Raw genomic sequence first — 23,239 nt, forward strand, 5'->3', positions numbered from 1 at the left:
ATGGAAAAGAAAAATTTTGACCTTATTTTCTAACTTTTAATAATTTGGACAATGCTCAAATAGTACTACAATTTTAGAAGTACTTACCATGCCCAAATATCTTAGTTTCAGTGATAGAAAGTAATTATTCACACAGGGATAAGTAGTTTGACCTGTGGGTCGTCTCTTCGAGTTTATTGAACTACAAATCAGATTAGTTAAATGCTATGGTAGTTAAATCAAGAATAAATCTCTGAAAAATATCTTGGAGAGTTCTTGGATGTCAAACTGCATGCCATATTATTGGGCTGTTATAAATTATTAGAATATGAAGTACCTGTCAAGGTTTCATCAATAAAAATATTTTTTTAAAAGACCCTATTTGGTAATAAATTAGATTTACACAACTGGTAATTTCAAAATAAATAAAACCTGAGTTGTAAATGCCTCCTACCCTCATCCCATCCCCAGTATACATACCTTATAGTCCATTTTCATTTAAACCAGTGTGTCTCAAGTTTTTGAGCATACATATCCCTTGGGGATCTTGTTAAAATGCAGGAAGTATGTTGTGGGCCTGAGAGTTTACATTTCTAACAAGGAACAGATGAAGACCCTGCTGGTCCTTGCACCACCCTTTGAACAGCAAGGTGACCCATTATATAGTTAAGATAATTTCTGGTGTAATGACTGCACAGTTTTATAGATTCAAGGCTGTGATATTTTGGAATTAAGTATAATAACCAAAAATGATCACAAAAAATAAGTTTTAGAAGAAAAGAATGTTTTAGTTAAGTCAAAGCCTAAGGTACACCAAGTTGGCAGTTTCTGTTTGTCTGACAGTGACACCTTTGAAACATTACAATATAAATCAGGATACCAAATTCTAGTAACTTTAAAAAATGAAGTTACTGTAGTTTGAGGCTCTCCTCCAGTTAATTCAAGTCCAGAAAATTCAAGCCAGTACACTGCAAAAGCACTATTAAAAATCTTTAATGGCAAACTGTCCATTTTAATTACCTGTAAACTTGCTTTAAGCTATTCCATCTCCTCCTCCTCTTTCAACAAACAAATGCTGCTTTTTCTTCTGTCTTGTAGCTAAACAGCGTGTAACACCCAGTGCCCCTCCCTTTAAAAATCGAACAAAATTGTCTCCAACCAAAGGACCCAATGCAAAAAGGTTGGCTTCTTTAATACACTCATAAGTATACGTATCTATTTCCACAGGATTACCCTTACATGTGATTGGCTGGCTTGATTTATGACCGAGGTAACACCCTTGATCCTTCAGAAAAGATAGATTAGGATGAGAACCTATCAATACCACTGCTGCAGAGAGCTTAAATATTTTCTTCAATCCAGAGACGCTTTGGAGAACACATTTCATGTCCGACTTAAAGGAAAGCACATGGTGCTCAGGAAAGCTGGTGTAATCAGATAAAAGATTTGAGTCAATAGAATATGACTGAGTACACATCATATGATAGACTTTATGATATTCAGGATACAGCTTTTTGGGAAGCTGTTTGAAAATTAAGCTTGGATCAGTTACTCGTCTGCGAAACACATGAATCACAGGGATATTACTGTTGTAAGCACATAGTACTGCATCAGCTGCAGTAAGCCCAGAACCTACAATTAACACTGGATCCACTTTGCCACGCAACTTTCCTTTGTTTATAGCAGCTCCAAATTCAGACATTGAATGAAACACAAAAGGAAAATCTTCCCCTTCAATTTCCAGATGGGCAGGAGAATCCAACGTTCCAGTTGCTAGAGCTACATTCTCAGCAAAGAGGCAGAAGGGAGCATGAGAACCATCAGCTATTCGCTGATAACCCCTAATTTCCCAGTTTCTCTTGATAAAGTTTGACTTCTCTATCTGTAAATGCTTTGTTGAAATATCTCTGTCTTGACTATTATCATCATCTTGATCTCTGTAGAGTCTTGATATGGAAGTTATGTAAGTATTCTCTCTGAAATTCTTCTGAAGACCCATGACTTTCACATAATGTTTATAGTAGCGAGCTATTTCCTCTGGCATGACTCGATCCCCTTTTAGGTTCCTACAAAAGGAAAGGAAAAAATATCCTATAAGAATACTATTTTCAGTTTCCATGATTATAGTTACCTATCTAGTAAGCTTTTATAGCTTTTTAATTCTACTGGATTGTCTTAGCTATACGTTATCCTAACACTTAAAAAAAAACCAAACTTCTATTTTTAGTTAAAAATCTTCATGAATTACTTTTAGCAAAAGAAGTCCCATGACAGCAGAGACTATATTTAATGCATTTCTGTTTCCTCAGTGCCATGCATATAGTGTCTGCGCAAATACGCTGCTTTATAAACTTTCATTAAATAAGGTATTAAAATGTGGATATTTGAAAACTGTACTACTTTATCTCACAATTATAATCTGTTTACTGTCAACTGAATTATTTTCATCACAATCACCGAGATATTACAGGTTTAACTGTAGTATCTATGCTTCTTAAAATTATACCATCTTGGCATGTAGTACATTGGTATTTTCCTAATAACTGAAAATAATTCAGATCTGTCTTCTGCTAAACAAAGCCATCTTACATCTAGGTAAGTAACAGATGACATTTCACTCTGTGTTTTCCTACTCATAAGGAAAGCTAAAACATAATTGTTCTTTATGAAAAACTTGAATTAGTCTGTCATTTTCCAAAGTTCAAAGCAACAAGCAAAATCCCCTGCCCCAATCAAAGATAAGAAGCAAATTATTTGACATAATTGATGATGTGGATGCTCCTCAAATTACAATGGGGTTTGTCTTAATAGACCAATCATAAGTTGAAAATATTTTAAGTCGAAAATGCATTTAATAACATGTAGCTTACCAAACATCAAAGCTTAGCCTAGCTTGCCTTAAATGTGCTCAGAACATTTACATTAGCCTACAGTTGGGCCAAATGATCTCACAAAAAGCCTATTTTATAATGAAGTGTTCAATATTTCCTATGACTTATTGAATACTATACAAAAGTGAAAAACAGAATAGTTGTGTTGGTACCCAAAGTATACTTTGTATAAAATGCACATCACTTTCATACCAACTTAAAACCTAAGTCTTTTTAAAAAAATTATTTATTTATTTATTTTTTTAGAGACAGGGTCTCGCTATGTTGCCCAGGCTGGAGTGCAGTGGCTATTCACAGGCGTGATCCCACTACTGATCAGCATGGGAGTTTTGACGTGCTCTGTTTCCGACCTGGGCCGGTTCACCCCTCCTTAGGCAACCTGGTGGTCCCCCGCTCCCGGGAGGTCACCATATTGATGCCGAACTTAGTGCGGACACCTGATTGGCATAGCGCACTGCAGCCCAGAACTCCTGGGCTCAAGCGATCCTCCCACCTCAGCCTCCCAAGTAGCTGGGACTACAGGCACGTGCCACCGCGCCCGGCAAAACCTAAAAGTCTTAAGTCAAACCATGATTAATTAATCAAGGATTGTCTGTAGCTTATAATAGGACGTTCACAAAAATTTTTCTTTTAAAGTTGAATGATGATAATTATGATTTAGAATTAACTTTCAATTTTTACTACTTCAGTCAGGTGTCACATAATGACATTCAACAAAGGACATCATATACAACAATGGTCCCATAAAGGATATAAAGGAGCTGAAAAATTCCTACAGCGTAGTGACATCATAGTCATCTGCAAGTTGTGGTGCTTCAATTACTTTTTAAAAAATGAATTTAGTGTAGCATAAGTGTACAGTGTTATAAAGTGTACCTTAGTATGCAGTAATGTCCTAGGCCTTCACATTCACTCACCACTCACTGACTCACCCAAAGCAACTTCCGGCCGTCCAAGCTCCATTCATGGTGTACCCTATAACAGGTATACCATTTTTAATCCTTTTTTTTTTTTTTGAGACGGAGTTTCGCTCTTGTTACCCAGGCTGGAGTGCAATGGCGCGATCTCGGCTCACCGCAACCTCCGCCTCCTGGGTTCAGGCAATTCTCCTGCCTCAGCCTCCTGAGTAGCTGGGATTACAGGCACACGCCACCATGCCCAGCTAATTTTTTGTATTTTTAGTAGAGACGGGGTTTCACCATGTTGACCAGGATGGCCTCGATCTCTTGACCTCGTGATCCACCCGCCTTGGCCTCCCAAAGTGCTGGGATTACAGGCTTGAGCCACCGTGTCCGGCCACCATTTTTAATCTTTTATATCATATTTTAATGTACTTTTTCTATATTTAAATAAAAAATACTTACTGTTGTGTTACAATTGCTATAGTATTCAGCACAGCAACATACTGTACTGGGTTGTAGCCTAGAAGCAACAGGCTATACAATATAGCCTAGGTGTGTGGCAGGCTATACCATGGAGGTTTGTGTATGTACACTTTATGATGTTTGCCCAACAAAATCATCTAATGGCACAATTCTCAGAACATATCCCTAAACAATACATAGCGGTATTATCATATCCATCTTACAGAATGCGAAATTGACAACTATTTTATTTGTTTAGGATCATAACACTAGAAGTCAGAGTCGGGACTCAAACTCTGCCAATCTCTATAGAGACCTAAGAGTCTGCTCTTAACACTATGCAAAGGCAGCAACTAAACCTAAATTTATCACAAAATTCATTTGCACATATTACTTCAAAACAGTATGTGTAAGTAAATGCTTCTCGTACATAAATCATAAAGCTTTCTCTTACCTATTTTAAAAACGTGGTAAGCAATTTCACCTGCCTACTTATGAAGATCAAGAACTGTATAACTGTATAAAATTATAACTGTATTAATTTTACTTCAAGTTTCAAACCCATATATAATTCTTTTTAAAATCCTAAAATGAATTTTTTGGAAGGTTTAATCTCAATTACCCATGATGATCTAAAGTTGCTCTCTCTGAATTTCTTCAAATTAAGGAAAATTTATATGAATTAACATGGTTGTTATCTAGCAGGAAGTGAAGTACTCAAATGTTACATCACTGTTCTCACAAAGGTTATGTAACGTCTTGCTTAACTCATTGTTTTTGTGAGTAGTCAAATTAGAATAGATTCTCTGTATTAGTAATTCTTATCTAATATTTCCTATCCTTGAAAATGATTGATACGATTTTCATATTTGTCTTTTTAAATTTTGAGATCTTCTCCCAAAATAAATGTATAGTTTTCCAAGATGAGATTTCTTCTCAGTTCTACTTTTTATTTTTTTGAGATGGAGTCTCACTCTGTCACCTAGGCTGGAGTGCAGTGGCGTGATCTCGGCTCACTGCAACCTCCACCTCCTGGGTTCAAGCAATTCTCCTGCCTCAGCCTCCCGAGTAGCTGGGATTTTTTGTATTTTTGGTAGAGACAGGGTTTCACCACGCAGGTCAGGCCAGTCTTGGAACTCCTGACCTCAGGTGATCCGTCCACCACGGCCTCCCAAAGTGCCGGGATGACAGGCTTGAGCCACTGTGCCCAGGCCTCAGTTCTATTCTATTTTTTTTTTAATTAAATATGTCCCTTCATACCCAGTTACCTAACCATCAGCCAGATTCTAGTTTAACTGTCACTTTAAATTATCAATCATAAAGTATACAATCTTTACCCTGAAAGTCAAACACTTTAGTCCATAGTTTAGGTATTCATATATGAGATATGCATAAAGTTATCTATCAACTCATATAAATAAATAGATAAAAGTATGAAAAGTAAGCCAGGAGCAGTGGTTCACACCTGTAATCCAGGCACTTTGGGAGGCTGAGGAGGGTAGATCACGAGGTCAAGAGATCGAGACCATCCTTGCTACACGGTGAAACCCTGTCTCTACTAAAAATACAGAAATTAGCCGGGTTTGGTGGCACACGCCTGTAGTTCCAGCTACTCAGGAGGCTGAGGCAGGAGAATAGTGTGAACCCAGGAGGCGAAGGTTGTAGTGAGCCAAGATCGCACCACTGCACTCCAGTCTGGGTGACAGAGTGAGACTCCGTCTCAAAAAAGAAACAAAACAAAAGGATGAAAAATGATATATAGAGGGATGAGAAAGTAAACAGAGTGATTTTAAAAGACAGCAGATAAATCTATGATTTTTAAAAAGTCACAAGAAACCAATCTGCCATAATCCCTTATCTCTCTGCTTAGTTTTGTATCTCTAAATGAAAACTAGCATATTGTAATCACAGCTTCAAGGACACATTTTTTTTTGAAAGACATATACATTTATATTCTTCATCCATGACAAAATGACAAATATATTCAAATTTTTCCACATTCTCTTTTTTCATGTATACAAAATAATTTTGATACAGTTTTAATCTTTACCTTCGTTTACTTGATACCCAGTCCTTAAATTTAAGTCCAGGTAGTTCCATCCAACTTCCAAAGCTGATTGTCAACATGGAGCCTTCCATATTCTATTAGAGTTTAAAAAAAAAAAAAAAAAAGGTATAGTCAAAAAACAAGAAGTAACTTTTTTTTTTTTTTAATTAAATCCATCTCATTTATAATAATGATGACTCTGCGTAAGGTGTGCTCCAGTGGTCCTAAATGGTTGGATAATTTACCTTAAAAGCATTATTCCAATAAACTTTCATATACCTTCACCATTTGATATTATCCCATCAACCTTCTTTCATATAGTTATACATTTGTAAAACAATTTACAATATTACCCAATGCCTACACAATGTTGATATCTTTGGTCTATCATCAATATGATAATTTAGATGTAAGATATTATGTCAGGGAAACAAAAATTCAGTATATTCACTTTTTGAATAAAAGGAAAAATGTTCATTAAGTTCTAAAATGTTAGATGGCTTTCCGTTTTAACATTATTAACTTTTTTTTTAAAATTAGCAACGAAGATTTTCCCCCTCCATCAATTATAATTCTAAATTCTAGGCTGATGTGGATACAGCAGCATCTCTTCTTAACAATACAGAAATAGGCAGTGGCTGCCTGAGAAAAAGAACCACTGCTAAGGCTACTGCTTGCCATCAAGCACCCCTACTTACTTCTGCTTTGCTTAATACAAAGCAAGAAAAGCCCAAAGGCCAAGAATCTATTAACCTATGACCTCCATGATCTCTTTCAATCAACTTTTAGGCAGTGGCTTCTTTTCTCATAACTTCTTGCTCTGCTTCTACAATATTAACCCAGTTTGAAAATGGGGCATATTATTATTATAACTGGCTAACATTCAGAGTACTATGTGCTAGGCCCTGTGAAGCATCATTTGTGACTATATATAAATCACCCAGGAAAGAGAAATGTAGCAAGCTGCCACCCTGCTTTGAGGGAGGCTAGCCCTGATACCAGATTCAGAACGAAGAAGGTGGAAAACTGGAATCATCTTTATTATCTATCAGAAATTATTTGGAACCTGAGTTTCACCTGTAACTCCAAAACCTTAAAACACCACTATTTGACTTCCTGACAACAATCTCTTAACATTATTCCTTCTGCACCAGTTCTTCCAGTTGGTTGAGAGCCCTAGTGCCTTGATCTCTTCATTTTTCTCCATGTAACTTATATGCCATGAATGCATGCTGCCATGGAGACTAGTATTAAAGGATGCAAACTGAACAGAAGTACTGTAGGAGCATATAGAAAGGATCTGGTTCTTCAAGGACACAAATAGACTGGAGTGTACCATTAGAAAGGGAAAACATTCCAGGCCACATAAAAATTCATGTGACAGCTTAATAAAGGGAGCAAATATGAGTATCCTTCAAGGAGTTAAAAGAAATTCAGCCTTGTGACTGAAAGTATTACTCAGCAGGCCTGGGTTGCTCCAACCTTTCACATGACCAAAACAGGCCTGTCTTCAGGACCTGGCTTGGCTGCCACCTTCTCAGAAATAACTTCTGAACCCTTCCAATACTCTATCTGATGAGCATGGTTTTTGCATGCCTAAAGCCTCGGCAGTGCTGTGCCAGTGTGACCATGGGAGTTTATCCCAACAATGTGATTTATGTGAAAACCAGTTTTTGCTCTGGGAGGCAAAGGTGAGTCACAGGGGCGCTGCTGGCCTATTATGACTGACCCCACAGAAAACATCCCTAGACACCACCACCATGACTTTACTAGGTTCTCCTGGACTTTGCCCCATGAGCGTTTTCCCATTGCTGAATTTAATCTGTATCCTTTCACTGTAATAAAATTTAACCACAAGTATGCCATCTTTCTGAGTCCTATGAATCCTACTGAATCTTAAAGTCTGAGAATAAACTTGGACTCCCCAACAAAAGCACGCTACAACACAGAATGTCAGAGATAAAAAGAGGAATATGACAAGAAATCTAAGTAAGGGCTAGATCAGAGTATGAAATACATTAGAAACTCTACATACTACATGTTAGATAAACGGAGACCAACTGAAGGGTTTTATGCATTGGTGTAACATCTCAGACATGTAATTTAGAAAGATGACTCTGGCTTTGGTATGGATAATGGATTGAAGACAGTGAGTAAGAAAACCATTTAGAAAGGGTTTGCAGTAATTCAGGTGAAAGATAATGGTGACCAATATTAGCAACAAAATAGAGTAGATGGACCCAAAATATCAGACATGAAAAGATTTGGTGATTAATTTGAAATGGGAGTTGAAGAAAGAGAAATCAAGGAAGACTCTCAGGTTCCTGCCTTGAGTAACTACATGAAAGTGTCATTTAATGACAAGGAAATTGAAGGAACTTGATGATAATTCGTTTCAGGCATGCTGAGTCTGAGGACACCTGCAGAAAAATCAGGGAATGTATTTAATTGGATATATGAGAAACAGCAATGTAGGCTGGTTCTGATTTTGGGAGTTTTGATTTGGGAATCAATCAACATCAATATGCAAGCCACTGAAGTAGGTAAGACAACCCAGGGAGAATGAAGAGTATGCTCAGGGGTTCGAGGCTGCAGTGAGCTATGACTGTACCACTGCAATCCATCCTGGGTGACAGAGCACCCTGTCTCAAAAACAACCACAAAAAAGACAAGAATCCACAAACTGTCAGAAAAGGAGTGACCAAACAGGGGAAAAAAAACCAGGGAGGCTAAAGATTCAGAGAACCTAAGAAAGATATTAACACTATCAAAAGGTACAGAGGTCAGAAAAGATAAATTTTGAGATTTGTCATCAAATTAAGCAAAAAAGAAAGTTACTGACTTTCAGAAAAAAACAGTTCCAATGGAAAACCAGTGACAGAAGGTAAAGTGAGTGAGCTAAGGAGCAGAAGGCAAAAGCAGGGAGAAGTATGTACAGGTAACTCTTTCAGGAAGTTAGCTATAAAGCAAAAGATAAAGATCAGCTGGCACCTAAAATTGTTTTAAAGATGGAAATAATTTTAGCATGTTTATGTACTGACCAACAGAAGCTGGTAGAGAAACTGCATATATAAAATAAATGGGGAAAATCAAATAAATAATGTTCTTGAGAAGACAGAGATCCAGAACGTAGCTGTAAGGTGAGCCTTAGATAGGAGGAGTAATATCTCTTTCATTATAACAGGAGATAAGAAAAAAAGAATTAGCATCAATGTGGTAAGTTTTAGGTTTCAGTGTGAAATTGTGGAAGTTCAATCCTGGTGGATTATATTTTCTCTGTAAAATAAGAATCAAGAGTACTTCTAAGCATAAAAGAAAAAAAAAAGGTAACAGTTTGAAAAGAAGTTAATAAGGAAATATCAAAGGTTGTAGTAGTGTTTTGGCCCCAACTAAGAGTGGAGAATATTTTCATAGTTGCATAATTTATTTTTCTGGGGGTTTGACAGCTCAAGAAAAGATAAAGTGGACAGTTACATCAATTGCCTATTTGCCAAACCCATGTGATCGAAGGACAATGGGTTAAGGAAATTAAAGAGAATAGTTAACTCAATGAACCCAGCATATGAAGATCACAGCCTGGAGCACACTCTGTGTTTAAAGATTAAAGTGTGCATTACTGGGTGACACAGCTTGAAGAATAGTAAACTGTGATCAGAAAGGAAGACATTTGAGAATTTAGGTTTTCACAAGTTCAGCAGTTTTAAGAGACAAGATCTCCAGTGGAGCCACTGGAGTTAGTAGCTAATGAAGAATACGACATCATCGAGAATGTGGAGATCAAGGAACTAAAAAGATCTTGGTTCTGTGTCATGTTTGCAGAGGTAAAATTATTCAAGGTTATAATAAAACTTGGCATATAATGGAAGACCATGAGTTAGGTGCCACAGATCCAGTAACTGGAGACAGTCTGGAATGGTAGAAAAGCTAGAAAATTGCATGACTTGTTCAAAGGAATAGGGCTTTTTACAGAAGTACATAGAGGTGTAAAGAGAAGACCAACCTTACTAGCCAACCTGATAGGTCATGGGGTTATGGGAGAATGAATAGGCTCCACTTTAGAGGGCTGCAGTAGGAATGGTATCTTTAGGAGATAGCAAGCTTTCAAGAAAAAGAGCAGAAGCAGCATCTGACTGAATGGTTAAGGATGTGGGAAAGCAAAAATGTTGTTTATCACTAAATTGGTTCAAGGGGCCACAGAAAGTTTAGATGAAAGGAGAGTGATGAGAAACTAGATCACAAGAGAAACAGAGAACTATATGAAGATAAGTAGGAGAGTGAAAGATGACTCAAAGACTTTACATCTTGAGTCATGACTCAGGTTAATTAGGATGTATATAAAGCAGGGGAAATGGTTGCATAAACAGATAAACTGTACTACAGGCAAGCACAGTAAGATTAAGATATGGAATGCAGGTGGGATCAAGTAATTATGTCTAGGAACATCAGGAACCTTCATAGAGGTGATGACTGACAACTGGTACACAGCTCAAATATTATTTACTCATTGCCCTATTCTAGTGAATACATGCCTGAAAAATATCAGAAATTTTTAGGTATATTTTAAGCTTTACCACTAGCTCAAAATGTGTTTTTGGTAATCAGGGCTTATCCATACTTTAACTTTTTCAGACCTAAGTTAAAGAAATGAAATAAACAGAGATCAATTATTGCCTGCACATTATTCAAAGCAGAAAAATGTAAGTAAGCTAAAACCTCAAGAATTCTGAGAAGGCAGTCTAAATGTCCTCCCCACTTCCAAATATATTATGGCTTTTTTTTTTTTCTAATTAAAAATGCTACTCATTAACAGAGCAAACAGAAACACTTAAGTTTTGGGGCATGACAGAATTCTTTCTTTTCTTGTATTGGTGGTTTCACAGTTATAGGCATTTGTTACAACTCATCAAATTATATACTCTAAATGGATGTGACTTATTGTAGATAAATTAAGCTTGAATAAAGCTGATATTAAAAGTAAAAATCATAAAACAAGCTAAAAGCAACAAATAATTTGGTAGTTGCTACTCATTATTATAAAGAAAATAAAGATTTTTAAAGGAATCCATAATATTTTAAATCTAGGAATGTTCCCTGATACCCTGAAACAGTCATTTTATAAATGTAAACAACTTTTCAGATGTACAGAAATGCATTAATATACGAACAGCCAAGTGAAGTTCACACTAAAAATCTGGTATGTAACATTAAAGTTCCTATGAAGTCTATAATTCATAACATAGCAAACTACATTACCTAACATCAATTTTTATAACAAATGAACACTCACTACACACTAGACACCAGGTTAACTACTAGGCAAGGTCATGAGGGTAGGTCGCTCAGAATGGGATTACTGGCTTCATAAGAAGAGAAAATTGCTCCCTCTCTGCTATGTGAGGGCACACTGAGAAGGCAGCTATCTGAAAGCAAGGAAGAAGACCTTTACCAGGTACCAGGCTGGCACCTTCATCTTGGGATTTCCAGCCTCCATAACTGTGAGAAATAAATACGTTACTTAAGCCACTAATTCTATGGCATTTTGTTACCACAGACAAGACTAATACACCCTCTTTTATAATACATTTTTCATTTAATCCTGAAAATGTGAGAAAATGGATACTGCTTTGAAATACATGAGATTCCATAAAGTCTAAAATGAATAAGTGAATTTTACATTTTTTTATTATACAAAACATTCTTGAAATATTTTTTACATAATTCTTATACTATAGAGAAATGCTTATTGTAAGACTGTACCAGTAATCAAATTTGGCTTGATATACAGCAACTCATAATAAACCCATATTTAACTATCTGAACGGCATTAAAATTCCTCTCAAATAAAAATGTGATAAACATCATATATAACAGTATTATCATAAGGCTTAAGAATCAAGTTGGTCTTATCAAGACAAAATATAGTAATTCACATACACTAAAATGCTAAGAAAAATATACTCACATGCCAAGCCCCACCAGGTGGACCTTTACCAAGAACTAAGTGAGGGATATAATGATGTTGCTCTAATTTCCAATGCAAAACGGATGGATAATCATACCCAAAGTCAGCATCCGGATGAAGAAGTGTGTCAAAAAGTACTGCAACTGGATTGGACGATCGGCCCTCAAGGCCCTCAGACAAGTATTCTAAGTCCTAAATGAACAAAACGGAGACAGAGTTTGAAAAACGCCAGCATTTCCCAGATAGTGTATTCTAATGTCTACCATGATGCTCAAATGATAAAAGGCAGTACTCCCAAACTTGAGCATACAACACCTACTAAAACTCCATTAGGAAGTAATTCAGAAAACTCTGCTCTAATAAATTCAAGAAAATAAACAGCAGTAACTCGGAATATATTTATGAATCTAAAATAATGATATAAGGAGTTATTTAGAATAAAGGTTTTCAACTAAGAAACAAAGTTTATATAAATAAAAACTAACCATGTTTTAGCATAAAATTTTTTTTTAATTGACATGTAAGAAATAATACCTGATCAACAATGGAAAGATGTCTTGCTTCTTCTAATTTACTATGTAAGATTGTATTTGGATGTATTGCTTCTGATGATAAATATGGTCTGTAGCCTGATAACATATAAGAAAGGCATATTCCTGAGGGTCCATTACCTATTAAAAATAAAAGATGGAAAGGGGCAGGTCATGCATCTTAATACTCTTATTCTTGGCTTTTCTCCTACTCTGAAGACGGCTCTTCTTCCTCACCAATTCTTCCTTTTCTGATCTCTTAAAACCAAATGTTGCATGAGATGCTGACCTTTGGCTTCTCTCCTATTTTCTTTTGGAAATCTCATCTAGTCAAGGCTTCCACTCTCTATGCTACTGACACCTAAAATTAGTTCTCTAAATTGACCTATTTCCCAAGGATATATCCCACATTTCCATTCTACTTTTTGATTCTACCTGATAGAATGACCCACTAATAACTTAAAACACAATGTGCTGAAAAGCAAGCTCATGAGTACCTTCATTTAGATGCCCTCTCCTTCAAACCCCATCCTATCTCAAAATATGATACTAGCAAACTTCTCTAAGTTAATCAGTTTCTGGTTTTAACCTAGTGTGCCCACTATGTCCAGTCAATTGTCTTTGCTATTCTCATTCTTGTACTATCACCTTAAAGACAAGTTTTCTACTGTTTCACCCATTCCCAGTCATTTCACATACTACAATCAGATACGTTTTGGTAACATACAATCTTTATCAGGTTATCCTTCCATTTCAAAGTTCTTAATTGTTTGTTTCTGACTATCCAGTGTTCTCCATCTAAAACTACCTTTGCAAAGAGTACGACAGTAAGAGAAATCTAACATTGCTGACCCCATCTTGCTTCTAGCTTCGAAGGCCGGCTGTCTTCACTCATTCCTGGTTACAGGCAAAGTTAACCATGGAAAGGATTTATAGTTTAACCTTAAAGCAAGGATGGTAACAGCCCTTCCCAAAATTAAACTGCCTTTCTTAAACTAACGAAAGCCCATGAGGTTAGGATTGTGAGAGGTGCCCGAAGTTGAAATCTTTCTCTGTTTCTTTCTTTTTTTTTTTTCCTGCTAAGATGTGGGCAGAGTTTCTATAATCCTTTACTGCTGAAGAGTCATGTGGCCAGAAGTCACAAAATGTGTGACTTCCCTAATTGCTATATAATAGGTAACATCACCACTGAGGAACCTGAGGTTGGCCTTTTGAAATATCTTTTCAGAATTTTGCATTTCTGATGACTGTCTGACTCTGCTGGTCCCAAGACTCAAGACTCAGACCCAAATCTCAACTCAACCACTCCTGTGGCCCTCCCACCCAAAGTTGGACTCAGCTGCTGGAGAACCAGTTGACACCCCCAGCATGGCACCCCCGCAACCAATCAGCAGCACCCATTCCCTAGTGCCCTGTTCACCCAACTATCCTTGAAAAACCCTAACCTCCAAGCCATCAGGTGGGATCAAGAGTTTTATCAGGAAACTGATTTGAATAATAACCGCTGTTCTCTCACATCAGCTGGCCTTGTGTCAAACTCTTTACCGCCAATGCCATGGTCTCAGTGAATTGGATTTGTCCGTGCAGCAGGCAAGAACCCACCAGGTGATTACATATGCTCTAGTCTCGACCATCTCTCCAGTCCTAACTCCTAATATTGCCTTCCTACGTTTACATGCGTTAACTAAAATCAAACTGAATTTCTTGAACTACTTCTATTTATGAATTAACAATGCCTGTATTCTGGATTGCCACTTCTTTATCTCTGCCTTTCAAAAATTTAATCTGAGAGAACTGCTAGCCACAAAGAAAAAAATCTGTTTCTTGCCTAATATGTCACCCCAAATAAAGTATATTCAAAGATGTAAGTAAGAAAAGTAAAACCTTAAGAATACTAGAAACAGAGAAAGTAGACCAGGCATGGTATCTCACACTTGTAATCCTAGCACTTTGGGAGGCTGAGGCAGGTGAATCACTTGAGGTCAGGAGTTCAAGACCAGCCTGGCCAACATGGTGAAAACCCCATCTCTACTAAAAGCACAAAAATTAGCCAGACGTTGTGGCACACACCTGTAATCCTAGCTACTGGGGAGGCTGAGGCACAAGAATCACTTGAACCTGGAAGGTGAAGGTTGCCGAGATTGTACCACTACACTCCAGACTGGGTGACAGTGTGAGACTCTGTCTCAAAAAAAAAAAAAAAAAAGAAAAAAGAAACAGAGAAAGATTTCAACTTTTATTACTATAAAAGGAAGTCTTTAAGACTCTAAGAAAAAGAAAAAATATAGATTTAGAACTAATCTTACATCTTTCACAAAAAAAAAATCCCAAAAGGGATCATAGACCTAAATGTAACATGAGAAACATGAAAACTTCTAGAAGACAACTCAGGAGAAGATCTACATGACTTTGGTTTGGTAATGAGTGTTTAGATACAATACCAAAAACAGGATACATGAGAGAAAAAACTGATCAGTAGGACATCATTAAAATGTAAAACTTCTGCTCTACGAAAACACACTACTAAGAGAATAAAAAAACAAATCCCAGACTGGAAGGAAACACATATCTGCGTAAAGGACCTGTATCCAAAATATACGAAGAACTGTTAAAGCAATAAGAAAACAAACAACCTAATTAAAAAGTAAGCAAAAGATCTAGCAAACACCTCACCAAAGACAATGCGCAGATGGCCAAGTAAGCATTCGAAATATCATTACGGAATTGCAAATTTAAACAGTAAGATAAAGGGCATTATCTATTAGAATGGCTGAAGTCCAAAACATAAACCACACCAAATTCTGACAAGGATGTGGAACAACAGGAACTGATTCACTGCTACTGGGAATTCAAAATTATTACACATTGGAGGATGGTCTGGCAGTTTCTCATAGGGCAAACAAAGTCTTATCATACGAACCAGCAATCACACTCTGAGGAATGTGCTCCAAGGATTTAAAAACTTATGTTCATACAAAAACCCACACATGAATGTCTATAACAACTTTATAATTGTCAAAAATTGGAACCACTAAGATGTCCTCTAAAAGGTGAATGAATAAACAAACTGTAGTACATATATACAATGGACTACTGCTCACTAATAAAACGAAACGAGTTACTAAGCCAAACAAAAAGACACAGAGGAACCATAAATTGATTACTAAGTGAGAGAAGTAAGTCTGAAAAGGCTACATACTATGTGACTTTAATTACAGACATTCTGGAAAAGGGAAAACTATAAAGACAACAAAAAGTGGCTGCCAGGGGTTGGAGGCTGAGGGGAGACATGAACAGGTGAAACACAGACTTTTAGATATTTCAACTATTTTCTATGATACTGTAATATGAGAGCATACATTCAGCAAAACCTACAGGAGTGAAGTCTCATGTAAACTACAGCTTTTAGTTAACAATAATATATCAATATTCATCAACTTTAACAAACATATCACATCAATTCAAGAGTTAACTTTAATAATAGGGGAAACTAAAGAAAGGAGAGGAGGAGCAGAAGTGAGCTGTGTATATGCTGCTCAATTTTTCTGTAAACCTAAACTGCTGTGAAAAATAAAGTCTATTAATAAAAATAAATACAAAAAAAAGAGAGAAAAAACAATAAAAATAAATACATAAATCACCAATGGAGGAGTTCATATCTGAGGCAAAGAGCTAATCTCCTGGGAACTAAAAGATATAATACTCAAAACTCAATAGACAAAACACAAACAAAAAACCATGTATACAATATGGAAAGAATATAATACATAAATAGGGCAGCTCAGAGAAATATACAGTGGTAGGGAAAATACACTCTCATCCCCAAAGATGTCCCAGTCTTTTTTTTTTTTTTTTTTTTTTTGAGAAGGAGTTTCACTCTTGTCGCCCAGGCTGAAGTGCAATGGCACAATCTCAGCCCACTGCAACCTCTGGCTCTCTGGTTCAAGCAATTCTCTTGCCTCAGTCTCCCAAGTAATGGAGATTACAGGCGCCTGCCACCATGCCCTGCTAATTTCTGTATTTTAGTAGAGATGGGGTTTTACCATGCTGGCCAGGCTGGTCTCAAACTCATGTCTTCAGGTAATCCAGCCCACCTCGGCGTCCCAAAGTGCTGGGATAACAGGAGTGAGCCACTGTGCCCAGCGATGCCCCAGTCCTATGCGCTAGAAGCTGCAAATGTTATTACAAAGCAAAAGGACTTCGTATTTCTGATTAAGGACACTGAGGTGGAGAGTGGCCTGGATTACCCAGGTAGACCCACTCTAATCACAAGAGCCCTTAAAAGCAGAGAACTATTCCTAGTTGTGGTAAAAAAGGGACATGACAATGAAAGAAGGTTAAGAAACAACATTGTTGATTTTGAAGCTGCAGAAGGGAGCCGGGAAAAGGAAACACTCTTCCCTAGAGCCTCCAGAAAGTAAGACAGCCCTGCCAACACCTTGATTTTGACCCAGGAGACCAATGTTGAATCTCTGACCCACAGAACAGTGGGATAATACATTCACATTGTTTAAACCCACTAGGTTTTTAGTGGTAATTTGTTACAGCAGCAACAGAAAACATATTAATTAGCTCTTTATGCTCAGGCTGGTGGTGCCATCGTCAACAGTAATGACACTACATAAATATACACAAGGCTAAGCTATTCGCAGCTAGCTGAGGCAAAACAGAGATAGGCTGTTTTGTGGGGAGTGGGGTGGGCAGGTGCAGATAAATGTTAAGTTTTTCTTTTCTGACCTTCCCATAGCCTAGCCACACAAGACAGGGATCCTCCATTCATTCAGGATAGAAAACCAAGGTTAGACATAAGGAGGGAAATGAAACATGACGTATGGTCCACGATATCTCTTGCATGAGAACTACTATAAAAACTGTCATTCCTACCATATCCTGTAGAGGAGAATCTAGTATAGAATCTAGGATAGAACAATCTTGCTCTCCTCTTTTCCTTCCTTTACAGTATCTCCCACAAGCCAGTCAGAGGACACGAATTTCCCCCCCTTCCTACTAACTTTGAAAGAAGCAATCAAAGAAACACAGGAAGTCATATGCCACCAAGGCACCTATATTCCATAACTCTCCTTTGGCTTAGTTAGCTTCACACTATAGTCCTTGTCTGAATTCCTTCAGTTTGTATATTAGACGAAACATACACAAACAGGTAATTAAATGCATGCAATAAAACTAAATTATAAAAGCTTATACATCTGAATTAGGTTTTATTAATAGTTTAATTTTTAATATCTTATATTCCTATCTGTTGAGGTGATACAAAGGATATAAAATAGTAATGCTGTGGTTAAGATAATTATAAACATTATCTTAGAATACTAGTGTCATTGCTAATTGAGCACTGATTGCTAACTTGCACAAATTCTCAACTTCTGAGTCAGTTTCTCTGTCTGTATTTGCCATACCAACATCAGAGGTCTACAGAATTGTAAGGTATTACTCAATATACACAGAACGCCTTTCAGAGCTCTAATAATATTGGTTACCACATTACCATAACACTGTCATATAATTAACACAAATGTAGGAGGTACTTTAAAATAATATAGCAATATCAGTTCTTCAGTAAAAAGACTATATTTTAACATAGATGCTAAAATCAGATAAACCAGTTACTCTCCAAAGATTTGGTTATTAGTTTTCTCTAGCATTATCAAACCACCTAAGAATACTTTTCAATAAAATCTTAAGAACTTGTACTAACTGTAGATTTATAAAAGTATTAAGGATCATAACTCTAACTTTAAAAGATAAAATACAATCACTTACCTATTATTACCATAGGAAAAGTCACTGATGAATCTTCCAGTAAAGAAGTTTCTTCAACTAATGGCATTGCTTTAACTTTTCGCCCCAAATTATCACCAAAGTATTGCGCTAAGGAATTAAAAATCTCTCCTTCAGTTTCAGTATCACTATAGTTTCTTAAAAAAAAGGGGGGGGGGAATAAAAAAAGAGAGTCAATATAGCCTTTTTAAAAATCAATCTCTACTGAGTTTATTTAGACATAAAGTATTTTAATCGTTCCACAAAAGAAGAAAAGAAAATCCTTCTGATTAATGCTTTCAAATTATAGCTCAGCTACAAGTCAACCTATACCAACTTGAAGGCCCAAAATCCCAAATATTAATAGCTGCTTTTCTCAAGTATCTTCTACTTTTCACAAGTATCTTCTAGGCGAGCCTCTATGAAATAAGCGACTCTCTCATGATCAAAGACAGCATTGTGCTGGGGATTTTACAATTCTCTGAAACTAGCCTAGAAATGACTAGTTTCTCCTCTATATTTTTCTTATTAAAAGGTGAGTGCATTGAAGACAATATATAGTCACATACATTTTAAGAAAAAGTTACTGTATTTATATATTATTAAGTGTGCATTTTGGTACAAGAAATTACGTTTATACATTTTTATTCAAAAAATATATTACATATATATTTATTTTTTGAGACAAGGTATTGCTCTGTCACTCAGGCTGGAATGCAGTGGTGCAATCATGTCTCACTGCAGCCTCCACCTCCCGGGCTCATGCAATCTTCTCTCTTCAGCCTCCAGAGCAGCTGGGGCTACAGGTGTGCCACCACACTTGGCTAATCTAAAAACCTTTTTTGGGTAGCCATAGGGTCTCTCTCTGTTATCCAGACTTCAAAAATATATTAAAATAAGATCTTAAGGTTATTTTCCAATTTTTGTCAATTGGTTCCCTAGAAACTAGTTTTAGCATTTTCCCATTTTCATGCACTACATGGGAGCATCTCCTGAACATGGTTGATGTTCTGCATTATACTACAGCCTACTTGAGAATACCTTAATTAATTTTATCTATATACAGTCAGCAACGACCACAATGTCTGGAAGTGTTAAATACCTACCGGGGGTGGGAATGTTATTTCTACTCTCAAGTAAGAATGGGATGGATCAATTATTTAACAGGACTCACCTCACTGATCCCAGAGGTTGATAAACAGAATCAGGCAGAGACAGGAATTTCTATTTCCCTATAACCTTCAGTGTTCCCAATCTAGCCTAGGATAGGGAGACTTCCTCAAGATATACTGAGGGCTTTCTTGAAACAAAGAAAGTAACCTGTACCCCAAATATTTGGACTCCTCTTACATAGCCTCTTTTGACCAAAACAGATACCAATCAGACATGGCTACTAAGGGAAACCCCTCCTCACAGTGCAAGCCTACTCTTGGGAGGAAGTTTTATATGCTCAATCCATCCATTCCTGACTCATTCCAACTACTGCCTCTGATCAGATCCAGATGCATCTGCTGTCTTGCCTGTACCTGCTTCTGCCTCTTGGCAACTGCATTTAACATTTTTTATACTCTGCTCTGTCCCTGATATTTCTCCAAAGTATGTGCAAAGCTAGGTTCTCCTGTGCCTCTGGAGGCTTCTGATCAGTCATTTTGATAAGAAACCTCCAAACCACTGCTCAAAGAAATCAGAGATGACACAAACCACTGCTCAATGAAATCAGAGATAACATAAATGGGAAAATGTTCCATACTCATGGATAGGAAGAATCAGTATCATTAAAATGGCCATACAAATTCATACAAACTGCCCAAAGCAATTTACAGCTAGTGCTTGACTTAGGACCATCGTCGGGACCGCGGAACAGTCGTAACACGATTTGGTCGTAAGTTGAGTAGGCTATATGTACAGCTGAAATGGTGCACGCGGAGATGGTAGTCCTGCCGGAAGCTGGTCCGCACTGTCATACGCCCAGCTGGGCAACGTTTTCGCTGCCAGACACGGAGCAGTCGTGGCTAGCGATTGTGGTTGTAAAGTCAAACGGTCGTAAGCTGCATGGGTCATAAGTCGATCAATACCTGTATAGATACAACGCTATCTCCATTAAACTGTCAATGACATTCTTCAAATTAACTAGAAAAAGCTATTTTAAAATTCAGAACTAGAAAACTATTTTAAAATTCATATAGAACCAAAAAAGAGCTTGAATAGCCAAGGCTACAACTTTAGACAAAACAGAACTGTTTTTGCAAAAAGAAGTGTGGTTTATTAATCATAATGTTTATCTTTTGGCAGCTAGCTTGTTTTCCTTTCTGTCTCTCAAGACCAAAACACAGCAAATACTTTGTTTTCACTCCCTACGCCAAATTTCTGTGCACAGCAGGAAGCATACTGTATTCACCACCTAGGGTTAGTCAAAAGACTATGAATCCCACATTGTACATCAAAAGGTGTCAAATAGCTTTTACACAATATTTTCTGAAAGGCATGTTAATTTCTCATGGGCTTTATTTAGTTTAACAAGTTTCACTAGGGGAACCTATTTCCTAAAACTTTCCACAGTGAAACTGATACTCTCAAACCACTCTCTTAGTAGTCAACAAATCTGCCTAAAAGTTAAAATCAAGCAGTTTATTATATAAAACCATTTTTCCTTAATATCCACAACTGAGAGACTCTTTCTAAACTCACTGAGAAGTTAGACAAATTTGGATTATTGCTATTACAAAAGAAGTTCTGAACTTTCTCTGTGCCTTACATCTCTTTTACTATTTGATGATGCTTCTTGAACTCTTCTCTGAATATTGTTCTTAAATACACACAGGATTTACAAGAAAACCAATTAAGACAGTCATAAAAAGTAAACGTGATATATATGTATATGTGCTTCTCTACTGCATTAAATTCAGTGATGTGTAACTCACTGTAATTTTGAAGAAATAAGTATAAACGGTATTTCCATATTTGCAAATGCAATGTGATATAAACATATTTATGATCTTTACTGATGATAGTTGTAACTACTACCGTGATGTGTTGCTTATATTTGTAACTTAAGTAATATTAGTTTTTAAAGTTTAGTGAAATGATACATCTTTCTTTCCATCCATGTTCATGGGTTATCTAAATTCTATCTATGAAACCTATAATTTAGGGACGCTTGATCAGAATTTCATATCTTACCAGAGAAGCAGTCTTATACAGAATTATTCTGGAACATCAGTACATGTAAAGCAAGGTACTAATGTATTCCCTAAGCTTAACAATTCTTCACCCCTGGGTTAAAAATCAGTTTCTAGTGTCTGGTCTTTCCACCAATGACAGGTGTTGGCCAAATGCTAGCTCTGGAAAACACGCTCACTTTTATTTTAGAAACGTAGTATCTTTTATCCTCCGTAAAAACTTGCCCCGTAAGGTAAGTCTAAAATCGCCACATTCTTCAAATTTCTACAACACACAGGGCTTACCACGGCTAACATCTTAACAAGGCAGAATCTATTTGTAACTAGGCGACACTGAAATGTAGTTCCCTACCTTCCTTCCCCTCATTATTTAGAAGACTTTTTAAGAAATAAATTTTTTTTAGGGAGGCAGGCACTTCGTAGAGCCCTTCGCTAAAACTTTACTTGGAAGTCTCAGTTAGCCGTAACCGACTCAGCCCGGGCCTAGCCGGTCCCGCAGTCCCGTGACCCGCGCGGTCCAGCAAGAGAAAAGGGAACAACAGCGCCGGGCTCGCTGGAGCAAGGACCCCGCCGCACCTCAGCGCACCCCACCCCCACGCCGCGCAGGGCGGCCACGGCGGTGGGACGCTGCGGTCCAGGCGCTCGCCCTCCACCCCGGCCCGGTCCCGGCCCCAGATGGGCCGCAGACCTCCAGAGCGCCGCATCCCCGCCTGCTCCCCTCCCATCCCCGGTGGGGAAGTCACCTGAAATGACCGGCCAGGGAGCAGCGGCAGCACCACACCGGCATGGAGCGCTGCGCGAGGGGCGCCCCAGCACGGCCGCCGTGGCCGCCTCCGCCTCCCCCAGCGAGGCTGCCAGCTCCAGGCGCCGCCCGCTAGGGGTAGCGGGGTCTGCCCGGCGCTCCCTCCCAGGACCTCGCCGCTGCCGCAGCTGCCCCGGCTCTGCGACGCCGGAGTCCGCTTCCAGATAGCGGCTTCCGTTCCTCGCCTGCGGGGAGCCAGGCGCCGGCGGCGGATGATTTCCGAGCGACGGGATAGGGGCGGAGCGGGGCGGGGACGGTGCACGGCGGCGGCGGCGGCGGCGGCGGCGCGCGGGCCCCTCCTCGCAGGTGCGGCGGCGGGGGAGGCCTGCGATTGGTGGAGCCGCGATCCGGGCGCGGGGCCGGGCCTGTCGGAGCCGAGGCTGCGCGGGCGGGCGGCAACCGGGACTTGAACCTCGGTCTGCGCCCGGCCGCCCCGCCGCTCCGCCGCCCCTCGGTGTGGGACTTGGCGAGGCCTGTGGGTGCGCACCGAGAGGGCCGAGGGACGAGCGGAAGAGAAGCCGCTGCGAACTCGGGCCACCCAGATGGCCGGCCGGAGGTTCCTGCGTACGGCGCGGCCTCGGCCACCTCGCCAAGGACCCCGGGAAGGGTCGAGCTTCCCGCGCACGAGAAACCACCTTTACACGTGTTCTCGCGCCGCCCGGTGCCTCCCGCCGTGGCCTCCGCATCACAGTCACCTGGGGGGGCCT

General features: G+C 38.6%; 1 protein-coding gene across 5 annotated transcripts; it reads right to left on the reverse strand.

Moving 5' to 3' along the window:
- Nucleotides 1-746: 746 nt before the first annotated feature.
- On the reverse strand, nt 747-23,233 carry OSGIN2 (oxidative stress induced growth inhibitor family member 2). Of its 5 annotated transcripts, XM_074386902.1 has the most exons (7): nt 22,474-22,813; nt 20,458-20,626; nt 18,555-18,709; nt 12,778-12,914; nt 12,244-12,435; nt 6,285-6,376; nt 747-2,045 (listed from the first exon to the last, which is right to left on the reverse strand). In XM_074386902.1, the coding sequence occupies exons 2-7, from the start codon at nt 20,610-20,612 to the stop codon at nt 1,013-1,015; spliced, it is 1,764 nt and encodes a 587-aa protein (XP_074243003.1). In that variant the 5' UTR covers nt 20,613-20,626; nt 22,474-22,813; the 3' UTR covers nt 747-1,012. The 5 variants fall into 5 exon arrangements, with proteins under 5 accessions (XP_074243003.1, XP_074243006.1, XP_003940576.2 ...); XM_074386905.1 differs by lacking the exons at nt 20,458-20,626; nt 22,474-22,813 and adding an exon at nt 23,168-23,233; XM_003940527.4 differs by lacking the exon at nt 20,458-20,626 and having other exon boundaries at nt 22,474-22,582.
- Nucleotides 23,234-23,239: the final 6 nt, after the last annotated feature.

Source organism: Saimiri boliviensis, chromosome 15 (assembly GCF_048565385.1).
Source record: "Saimiri boliviensis isolate mSaiBol1 chromosome 15, mSaiBol1.pri, whole genome shotgun sequence".
Taxonomy (NCBI): domain Eukaryota; kingdom Metazoa; phylum Chordata; class Mammalia; order Primates; family Cebidae; genus Saimiri; species Saimiri boliviensis.

Bases quoted from the DNA above. Each gene is read 5' to 3' on its own strand.
- OSGIN2 (XM_074386902.1), bottom strand. From the start codon at position 20,612: ATGACCCATGCAGCTTACGACCGTTTGACTTTACAACCACAATCGCTA. The intron at 12,915-18,554 runs GTAAGTGATTGT...TATTTTTAATAG, and splicing joins TTTTCCTATGGTAATAATAG to GTAATGGACCCTCAGGAATA. The intron at 2,046-6,284 runs GTAAAGATTAAA...TTCCTTTTGTAG, and splicing joins TGGGTATCAAGTAAACGAAG to GAACCTAAAAGGGGATCGAG.